General features: G+C 39.7%; 1 protein-coding gene across 1 annotated transcript in view; it reads right to left on the bottom strand.

The window, feature by feature from the left end:
* Positions 1-611: 611 nt before the first annotated feature.
* Positions 612-11674, bottom strand: part of CNTNAP5 (contactin associated protein family member 5) — a 298702-nt gene continuing 287639 nt past the window's right edge. The window contains exons 23-24 of the mRNA XM_063341381.1: positions 7626-7697; positions 612-6606 (exon numbers count right to left, since the gene is read on the bottom strand). Coding sequence (XP_063197451.1) covers positions 6410-6606; positions 7626-7697 — 269 coding nt within the window. The 3' untranslated portion in view covers positions 612-6409. The remainder of the gene's footprint in view (positions 6607-7625; positions 7698-11674) is intronic.

Genomic DNA, 11674 nt, shown 5'->3' with positions numbered 1-11674 from the left:
TTTTTGTCAGCGTAACTTAGTGCAAAAGATCACAAAAGTAAGTACCAATACATAGAAATATCCAAACTCCTATATGTATGATTCAAAATAAACAACCAAAGAAAAAAGGTATTTCAGACCCAAAAGAAGAGTGTGTTTAGAAGTTTCGTGTACAAAAGGAGCACAGAGGAGGGCCCCCCACACACCGAAAGAGGACATGGAGAACTTTTCATTGGAAAAGGAGGCACAGCAAAGTGCAGAACCAAAGGGAACTAATCATGCTTTGAAGCTGTGATTGTAACCTGGGAAGAAACCCCCCCAAAACCCTCAAGGGCATGGTGCATCTCTAACTGTAGTCAACCAAGAGGCCTCCCACCAGCCCCAGAAGACTCTGGATAAGGAGACTCTGGAGAAGTCTCTTGGTTAGGCAGGGATGTAACTGTATTACTTGGCTTGTTTGATAAGCAGGCATTACAAAACCGCATGAAAGCTTTGAAATAGCACTTGTCTTAGAGAGCCTCACAAGGTCTCAGCTTTTGCTCAAGCCTTTTACGTAGTGTTGCTTTCTGAAAAAATAAATAAAAAAAAAATTAAAACTGCTTTGTGTCTGTGAAAAGCTCGCAGTGCAGTGTAAGTTTTGTGTAGGTGATGGCAACAAACAACAATGGCATGAGATGGAGGAGCACAGAGGGGTCAAATCCTGCCTCCTGTAATACTCTTCTTAAGCTGAGGTGAGGGACACACTTCAACTGATTGGCTTACATTGATGGAAAGGAAGCTTGATTTTTTTTCTGAAGATGGGATTTTTTTCAGTGATTCATCTCATCGGGAAGTTAGGGGTTCTGGATGGGCCTTACTGCAATTTGAAAAGCCAACAGGTATCAGACATACCTGCTTGGGGCTAGCAGGTATGAGACATGACAGGCAGGAGACTTACAAACTTACTTCAGAGATACTCTAGTTCATCTCAAACAGCACCAGACACAGAGGGCTAGAAAGGTATCTTAGGGGTCCGAGTTAGATTTAGATTATGAAATCTGTGTAGATCTGTCTACACGTATGCTATCTGCCAAAGCTCCCACACGAGGCAAGGAATGGATCTTGGACATAGAATAGACTGGAAGGAGAGCTATCCTCTCCCAAGCCCCACAGCTTGGTGGCCCACCAGAGGGCCACCAACTCAAATAGGTGCTTTGACACCTCATTTTCATGTATTTGACTATAAGTAGATGCATGTATTTCCTAAGCAGAGATGTCTAGTGTAATTTTAGATGCAAGGAGGTGTCCAGCTGGTATCTCCATAAAAAACAAGCCTCTTTTAAGACCTGTGCAGATGTGTCTACTGGGGCTGCAACACTAGCGTAAGATTCCTATATGTAGGCAAATTCTGCTAGAAGCAGATAACCTACTGCCAGGAGCCTACCCTATCGCTCTAATCAATGGAGAGAGAGATGCACCTCTAGAGAGTGATTTATTTAGTCTTAAAGGATGTCTGAGACATTTGCCCTGTCCTCACTGACCACAGGACAGGACTGGATGACAAGTGTGAAAGAAGTAGCCAAATGCAAAATGAAACAAACACAAAAGACTCAATTAAAGGCAATCTTCAAGTGCTTCCATAGGTCTAGGGCTCAATCTTATTCTCAGCAAAATCAATAGCTGACTTCATTAGGAGAAGATTCATATCCCCTCACTATAGTGAAACTATATGATGTATTGATTGCTCCTCACCCAATATGTGAAATTTGTGATCAGCTAAATGCTAATATAGACAAACATCTAATTAAAACAAGGGTTTGGCTTACACTGTAAAAACTGAACAATTGCTAAATAGGATGGGTTAAGTCTGGCTCAATCGGGTTAAAATAAAGCAGAGAGAGAGAGAAAGTATCTCATGTTTGAATTTTGGCCATCAGTTTTAACTTAAATGTCAGGGGAATCTCATGACTGAACACAATCTCATAACACTAGAGCCCTAAATGGCTTGTTTTCACAGCTATGTTCACCCAGATGAGAATCCTGGTTTAGCCCATGTGAGTTAAAAGCCTGTCTTTTGTTTGACTTTGTTTTCACTACAGACATACTCTAAGTGCTGTGCCATGACAAGAAAAAGAGAAAAAAGAGTATGCCTTAAAAATTTACTCAAAACATTCACACTGTCTTGTCTCTAGTAAGTGAATAAGGACAGATTAAATACTTACTGCAAATTAGATAGGTGACTTACTTAGGACCAACCTTTTATTTCCAAAAGAGAAATGGGACTCAATTTTCAAAGGTATTTAAATGTCTTGTAGTATTTTAAAACATTTCACAGCAAGGCAGAAGCAGAAATTCAACTGAAATTCATTTGAGTCAAGTGCTCATCTTGTTTAGTCACTTAAGCATTGATCCACATCCTCAGGAGACTGAACTCCTTTGAAAGTCCACATTGCGCTCAGGTGGCAGCCTAGGTCTCACTGAAATTAGTGGGATTTAGTTTTCTGACAGAAAGCCTTCATCTGTTTTCTGTAGCCCGACACCAGGGTTCTCAGACAGTCCTTATAGGCATCCAACTCAGAGATTGCATGACTAAATATCTTTATAAGCATGGCTGTTATTGGCCAAGTCATTTCTGGAAAACATGAATTTGCAGTGCCTATATCCATATCTCAGTGACTTAGAAATTTCAGTGCCTAAAAAGCCCTGCCTAGCAAAAATAATTTCCAGAGGTTCCATACCAGGAGAAAAAAAGACTCGGTATCCTTCTATCAGCCCCCTACTTTTGTTTATGACACTTGTCTTGAGAGAAGGAAGAAAACCCAAAGACCTCCAAAAATTCTTTGACACCCTCAGGTTTTCCATTAAAATAATCACAGAATCACAGAATGGTTCGCGTTGGAAGGGACCTCAAAGATCATCTAGTTCCAACCCACCTGCCATGGGCAGGGACACCTCCCACTAGACCAGGCTGCTCAAAGGTTACTCAAATAAATCCTGTCATTTTATATACGAAAAGTATCTTCCCCCATGTTTACTGAAAAATGTTATCTAGAATGATAGCTAAAAGAAAAAAGGAAAGACCCCCAGATTTAAACAGCAATTTTAACAAAAATAGCAGAAATGGTCTGTAATAGATAGGAAAAAGAGTCTAATTTGAACTGTGGAGAATGAAAGCAATTTTAACGCTGGTAGATTTTTGCAAAATTGCATTTCTTCTCTTTTTTTAAAAAAATATTTTTAATTCCCTTTAAGTGGTACTGAAGTAAATCTGATGACACCCTCACTAAAGAAAGCACTGCAAAAAAAAAAAGAAAGAAAGAAAAAAAAGAAAAAAAGGACTTAGTATTAGGATACTTCATACAGTATCTTTTAGCTACCTTTAAATAAAAATATTTGAAACACTGATTTAGAAATTTTAAATGGCAAGTCCATACAAATGTCTTCATTTGCCCAGCCCTGTAGCATGTAAATATTCACATCTCATTACATCCATAGGTATAGATGCACGTGTTTCTCTATACTCAGGTATGCATTTATGTATTTGCACATCTTTCTTTTTACATTCGCATACCAACACAGCTATATTTTCCAAGGAGTTTTACCAGCTTGGGCTATATTAAATGAGGAACAGGAAACACGGACAAACCACTTCCACTGTTTTGCCAGGTCTGGGTTTGCACGTAGCGTTCCGCTTACACCTGCTCTCGGGGCCAGGACTGAGCTGCTAAACTGTATCTGAAACGTGTGCAGCAACACTAATAGCTACCTTTGGTGATGGGAACTTGACCCTCCTTGAGAAAGCTCAGCATCTTGCAGAATCAGGCCCTAAGGTGGCTGAAAGTAATTTAGTCACTTGAGAAATGAGAGGACTCTGTTTCATTGCTCGGTCTCCCTTTTCCAGCGACTCCACTGCTGGAGCTGCTTTGCGCTTTATTGTTGGACTTTGTAGTAATTTTGTTCCTGGAAACTACCATATAGGAAAGCAGAAGTATGATTTGTATCTGTTAGTTCGGCTAGAGAAAAATACGCGATTGCGGGCTTTCCCCTCCTTCCTATTCCATTCTCCATCAAGCCAATTAAGTCCATTAGGACTTCAGATATGTCTCACGCAGAGTCCCTTTCAGATAAGATGACTCAAACACGGGCAGAGGAGCCCCTGCGCTCGCTTATTCCTCCCCTACTGCCATGCTAAACAAAGCAGCTTTATCTGGGGGAAGGAAGGAAGGGAAGGAGAAAAGAGAATTGCTTTGCCAGGATTTCACCACAAAAGATAGAGCGATGTACAGGGAACACAGCTAATGACTCCATCGTTACACATCTCATCATGCAGAAACACTCTCAAGTAATCATGTATCATGCAAACAGCCAGCACTGAAGCAAAAGGGCTGTTGTTGACCACGGTTAAGGAAGAATGGCACCAATACTAATTTCAATATAAACAGCTTTATAAGATCGCTCAGTCAGAGTTCTGAGTATGGGGCTGGCTTCACATATTCCTCTCCATGTGAGAACGGTATCGTTCCAAGATTGCTTTCTCTTCGCTGGACACTACTTCTCATAAAGTCTTCCAAAAGAAGTTGTGAAGAATCACCATATCCACACTGTCATTTATTTGTTCTTCCTTGTCTGTCCCCTCCTCCCATCAAAAAAATAACCAGCTACATACCTTTGCAATGCATTGCCTGGAAAAATAGCACCTGTTGCACGTGTAACCCCATCTCTAGTTTGCTGTAGGTTGTTACCTCATACTGGGATTCTTTGATTTTAATCTATGTAAAAAGGATCACCACGTGGAAATCCCAGGAGGACTGCGGAACAGTGTAGGGGGCAAAGAAAGAGATTCACCTACACAATTAATTATCTTGAATTAATTCTTATCCAGAGTATTGCAATAAATAGGATTATTTAATTTTTTCTTATCTGTTGGACAGATTCAACTCCTGTTGGAAACCTGCAAATCTGACAGCAAATTCTACATACTCTTCAGACGCCCTGTGAAGGCAGGATGTCACAAAGACACAAGCAGGGTGTGAAAAACCTCCTTTGGTGGGACTTCTACATTCTTACCCTTATGATGTCTGTGACTGAAACGAAGGTCTTTCAGCCTCACACCGAAACCATGCAGCACGCGTAAAATGGGCAGGATTTGAGTCTTCAGTATTTTCCCAATCAGGAAAGGATAGAAGACTTTAGAAAGGAGAGGAGATGATTAATTCAAAGCAGAGTATTTGGGATCTTTTTTAACTTGTTTCATTAATGTTCTTCCTTGTAAACAGGGTTGATTAAATTTTAACCTTTTTAGACATGACATCAGACCTCTCTCTATTTAGCTTTGGAGAAGATATTCCAATTTCTACAAACAGGAAATACCAATCAAACTTTCATGCAGTTTTGGGTTTTTTTTTAGTAGCTGGATTTTTTCTTTTTTAGAAGAACTGGCAGGAGGTGTGACTCATGTTTAAGATTAAACTATTTTTGTTTGTTTCTTGTACTTTTTCTTTGCCACAGCAGCAATAGTGTTTAACCTCAGCGTATGATAGCCCTCCATATGGCATGAACGGGTATATGTTGCATTTCTAACGTTTCAGACAAATATAGAGCACCTAAGGCCTAGCAGCTTCCTAAAACCCTTGGAGATTCAAGCTACTATTTTCCATGCTTCAGCTAGAGTTATGCTAGAGTATGTTGGGTCTACATAGCCAGCCGTATGAGATGAAGGTGAAAGAGGTGCACGGGAATGACATTTATTGTTGATACATATATTGTTGGAAAAGTATTGATAAGCCTAAAAGTTACAGTAAAAGGACAGGAGGTCGGGGGAAGGAGCTTAATGAGGACAGTTTTATTTTTCCTTACCTCAGACCAGCTTCTCAACTGGTACAGATTAGTGTAAAACCAGTGAAATCAATAGATAATAGATCAATTCATATCACTTGAGAATTTGGCCAGTTCTATATGCTTGTTGAAAATGAGCCTGTAAAATTAATCAGGCGTTTTGGTCTCATTCTTTCCCTCTATCCTGTCCCAGTATCTGTAGAGCTACGTGTTCAGCTACTTTACCTCTACTTTACATAGTCCAGCTCTAGTGTAAAAGTGATGAATTAAATGGCTCCAGAGAAAAGCACAAACAAATGTAGAGACTTTAAAACATCCAGGAACCCACAGCAGAAACCAGGTGTGCGTGCGGATCTTATTTTGTGTAGGGTGGGATAACAGGTCTCTTGAGCTGCAGAAGTAACTGTGACTGCCAGGTTCTTGTGCAGAGAACGAGGTACTGTGATTGTTGTCAGTGTTTCCTGTGCAGGGCGGTCTTTTCCAAATGAAAAAGGAGTTAGCAAAAAAAACCCGAATGTTTAAAAAAAAATTACAAAAAGAAAAAAGGAAGGAAGGAATAAAGGAATAAAGGAAGGAAGGTTAGGGAAGTAAGAGTAAGAAGAAATTGCATTGTCCATCAGATGAAATATTCCCGTTTGCACTCGCTCACTGTGTTCTGCAAGTCAATGTCAGCTTTAAAGGAGCTCTCGAGGTTTTCTGGGTATTCCTTCTCCTTTGTCTGGCTACTTCGATGTGCTTGTTTGTGCTGATAGAGGAATCTGCTCATGATGGCAATGATGCAAAAGATGACGAATATCACAACTGCTATTACACCTGAAGAGAGGTAAAAAAGGAAGGACAGAAAGGGTTACCTCAAAAATACATTACCAATTCACAGCAGCTACTGGGTATCAGTTCGTCTCAGTCCATACACAATCATCTGCCTCTATCATACTCTCCATGGTAGTTTTTAGTTCTATTTTGTCACCTTAAGTAAGACTTAAAGCAGCAAGCATTGATGGAATTGACCTTCTAATTTCAGTGAAATTCTGATTTCATTGGAAGTCAAGCTGGGTCAGTGTGTTTGCTTTTTAAAAAAGTAGATCTGTATGCTCATACAAATTCCTGCTCTGTCATATTTTCTTCTGTGTTATCTCTGGAAACCCTGCATAAGCCTTGTACACTTTGGTTTATAGCTTCTAGATATTATCGAAGGCAGCTCCCTACAGGGCATCCTATAAAATAAACAGACATAAATTGCCTTCCAGGTTGTTAAAGGAAAATGAAAACCATACATGAAGCTATGAGGACATCTTTCCCCAGTATATAAATGCTTCCATATGACCTGACGAATTACACTACACCACCAGCTTGCAAAGAGAGAGCTCAAGACATACAGGATATATGAATATTGTGTTGAAGCTCTCATCAGGGTGGGATGTAAAACAACTACTAGTTACCTGGATCTCAGATCACGATCACACGGGATCAGCAAATGGTTGAGGTTGGAAAGGAGCTCCGGGGGTCATCTTGTCCAAATCCCCTGGCTCAAGCAGGCAGGTAGACAGACTTTGGTTATATTTTAGAAGACTCAGGTTCTTGACAATCCATAATGCCTTTTTGGGGGTAATATCCAACATCACGTGCCGCATCACTATTGGCTTAAGCCATAATGCAGCTGCCTATCTAGGTAGCTTGATACAGATATGTGCTAATAGATACAGCAAATACTAGACCTACATTAGATTGCAAGAAAACTTGAACTGGATTTTATGGGGCTCAGATTTGAAGTACCATAGATGTTTGCCTTGACAGAATTACTTTTCAATTGTAATCTTTAAAAATGAAGTTACCTCCAATCACAGCTGAATCACTTCTGACTGCATTGGTGAGAGGCTCTCTTTCATCTCTCTTCCCAAAAGGATCTGCAGTTGATTAAACAAAACAGGACTTATTTTCTGTATCAACTGTATTCATTTTATCCGTGACTTAGACAGAGGCATCCTCTTACCCTCATAAATTCTAATCTGTTTTCAAAGGATGTGATTTGGGGGATTGAATAATCGAACCAGAAAGCTCTCTGAAAAATAAAGTGAGCTTGCAGGACAATTTTCTTGTACAACTTCAGGAGCAAAGTCTGTTAAGGGTATATTTAAAAGGAAACAGAAAGGCTCACACTAACATCTCAAAGTGTTGTCTCAGTTTATCGGTAGAAGAATCACAGAGACGTTTGAACTAGATAGTCCATTGGGAGCTTTTCTCAGTCAGAGATGGTTTTTTTTGTTAGGGTTTTTTTTTGTGTGTGTGGTTTTTTTTTTCATACCTAAGAAACAATAGCAGAAAGAAGCAAAAGGAAAGGAAGACTAGACAGATTTAGACCTGACCTATGTTTGTACATGCAGATATACAAGTTGAATTCAATCCCATAAAGACAAGCAGTCTCTGCTTGGGACAGCTCTTGGAAGGGAGGTTTTTCTTTCCATTGCAGAAATGCAGTCGTCAAATTGGATTCAAAACTGAGAGGGGTCAGAAATGAATTCCTATATCAAAGGCTTCTCAATGTTGGAGCTCTCTTGCACCTTATCTATAAATGACTATTTGTCGAAACAGGGTACAAGCTGGCAGTTTCAACTTCGGGTCCAAAGCTGAGAGGGCAAGCCCTCCCTGAAGTCAGTGGAGTTATGGCAGTGTACCTGCTTTAGTCCTGCGTGTTTCAGAAAATGCTGTGTTTTCTACTGCTAGCTGAATCCAGCTTTTCTGCACCTCCACATCTTTTTCCTTTCAGCTCAGCCTCTCCTTTGAGGAGATTCCTATCTGTGTGTCCTTTACAGGCCTCCAGACTATCATACAGAGGGTGTACGGGGGAGTTATGGGTGACCATCTCTGCTATATGTTATACTGCTTTTCCCAACTGATCTTTCCGATGCAAGAGGTGGAAGCCTAACTGAGAAATTCGGTGTTGCAAGGATTATTGTCATTGAATATCCTTGCCTTAGTAGCTGACTCAGCCACATTTTGGGATCTCATTGCTCAAGAAAATGTTTTTTTATTGAAACAATCAAAAATTTCATATTTGTGTATCAGGAGGTGCTGAGTTAGTAATGATGGTGGCTTTGGGCTATTCAGGTTGTTAAAAGGGGTGCTTTCTCCTTATTCTCCACATCACTGATACCAACCCCAAAGATGTGCAGAAGGCGTCAGCCTCAAAGGGGCTTTCATGTTTTAAAAGGTGTGACTCTACTGCTAGTTTTAAAGGTGGAAGGATTTCTCATCAAACACATCCATACTGAAAAGTTTCCCATATCTGCAGTTCATTGACTGAGCTACAGGCACAAAAGGGACTGCAGTACACCCATTATCAACGCGAATAGTAATTGCCAATGACAGTTTTGGACACTCCACTTAAGATCTATTCACAAGAGGCCCCTTGCTTGGATATTGGGTGCCTATAGTGATGTTGCCAAGAAACAGTCATGGCAGTGCGTCATCTCATTTACTGCATTTGTGGGACTGTAATGGGGACAAAATTGCTGTTTTACACATAAATACAGATAGTATCATAGAAAAGGTTAGGTTGGAAGGGAAATTTGAAGGTTATTTAGCCTAATCTCAAACCTTTAAGCCTAAACTCAAAGCAGAGCCAAATTCAAAGTTAGATCAAGGTTGCTCATAATTTTGTACATCATGGGTAGGTTCATCTCCTTTATTTTTCAGTATCTCAGAGTTAGTTATATAAATCAAAACTAGCAATTTAGGCTTTTTTTTATTTAGTTAAACAGAGGAAGAGAACCTACAGATACTATATATCCTAAGATGGCTGTCAAAGATGGACAGTGTGATTCACCTATTTCTTTCCACAAACTAGAAGAGGGGTGTAATCATTATTTTAGACTCAAGATGATTTAACTTTCAGGTAGTTTTGTGAGATATCTTCTACCCCAGCCCTCAGCTGGCGCCAGTGAAATCACTTACAATAAAAATTCACATCTGCTGAACATCAGTCTTCCTGTACTGGAGAAAAGTCTCCAGCTGGTATCTGGTGCATGGTATTAGTCAAGTAGAGTCATGAAACGTTATTCACTATGTATGAAAAAAGCATGAAATTAAATTTCTACCTTAAAAATCACATACGATGTCATTCATGCCTAAAAGATTATGTAAGATCTGACACTAAATGCTGTTAAAGCTCCACTATTTTTTGCGACTGTTTCTAGAATTTAAGCACTGAAAGGAAACCACAACAAATGCTGGAGATCAGTTTCAGAATGAAGGCCAACAGACATAGGCCTTAAGAATTATGTTTTGCCTGAGAAATAAAATGAGGATACAAGGAGAGAAGGGTTTGTTACAATGGAGCAGATGGCATGTGACAGCAGAACCATCTCCAGTGGGAACACAATAAACTCTGAAGCCAAGGAAAAGCAATATCATGTCTCATATGAGACCTTAATGGGACATCCTCCTCTTTTTAGATAAAAATGATGGCATTACAGTGTGAAACACTGGAATTCACTTGGAAGCATCACTGGGTTCAGAAGGCCCCTCTGGAAATCATCTAGTCCAAATCTACTCAAATCAAGGTCTATTACAGCAAGTTTCTCAGAGCACTATCCATTTGGGTTTTGAATATATCCAAGGATGAAGACTTCATAACCTCTCTGGGCCTCCTGCCACCTTTGGTCCATCCCAATCTAGCATTTTTGATCTTGGAGGAGGTGATCCTTGAACCGGCTCTCCTGGACCCTTCTTCTCACCAGGGCTGTATCCTGGGAAATTCTTCCAAGCAGGTCCATGACCAGGTCAAAGATTGTTCTCCTTAAGTCTGGGGTTGCGGTCACGTTTTCTGCTTTTTTTTCCTTCCTCTCAGGATCCTGAACTTCACCATCTCATAGTTGCAACAGCCAAGGCTGTCCCAGCACATCCCTGGGCAGCCCCTCCTTCTTTGGAAATATCAGACCCAGCACCATTGGCACAGTGAGACAGGGACTTGCACTCTTTGAGCTGCCTTTCAGAAGCAAAATTTTTCTGTGTAGTTTATGACCTATTAAAGTCTTTGGCATTTTTTACTTTAAATGCATGAAGCCCTGCTCTTCAGCTGAAGTAGACAGAGAGCTCAAGACACCACCATTCACACAGCTGAATCTGCTCTGGCATTTACAATATTTTAATATATATATTTTTTAAAAAAAAAAGCACGCAGTAAAAGTCCATTATCTCTATGCCATCAGTGTAGAGTCCAGAATATCAAAACATCTACACTTGCCTCAGCAAGGGAGAAAGTGATTTGCAGATCGTTGTTAAATATCAAAACCACAGTAAGTCACCTTTCAGTTTGTGTTTCCTAATCAGAAAGAATGTGTATGGATAACTGAGCCGTGAGTGAATGGATTTCATTCCATATCTGTCTGCTAGGAAACTTTCTTGAAGACAACAAGTATTGCTCTCTGAAGGGAAGAGCTTCAATTGTTTTCAAGTTATAAATATAGAAAGCTTTTTTTCACACATTTAAAGAGAGGTTTCCTAGAGGGCTTTTTTTGTTGTATCTGTACATTAGAAAATCGACACAGACATGTACAGTCAACTTTGAAGTTTATTTTTCTTCTCAGACACTCAATAATGAGAAATTGGGAACTGATGAATTGAGATATGAGCAGTAAATTTGAAAGTTAATCCTTAACTCTGTCTTCTTTTTATTTCTTAAAATGTGTCCTTTCCATGTATAAATGTAATTCTCAAGCACATCTATACAAAGTATAATTTGCTACAAATTGGAAATTTTTTTTTTAACAAGAATCTACCGCCCAGTGCTCTTACTATAGCCCATAAAGATATGAAATCTTCAGAACTAAATTCTTCTAAAGATCTTATTCAGGCTTTAATCAAATCCAGTGTGAACAGTGAG

This window comes from Chroicocephalus ridibundus, chromosome 7, assembly GCF_963924245.1.
Source record: "Chroicocephalus ridibundus chromosome 7, bChrRid1.1, whole genome shotgun sequence".
Taxonomy (NCBI): Eukaryota; Metazoa; Chordata; class Aves; order Charadriiformes; family Laridae; genus Chroicocephalus; species Chroicocephalus ridibundus.
Note: the sequence above shows the minus strand (reverse complement) of the source record. Positions and strands in the feature narration are given on the sequence as shown.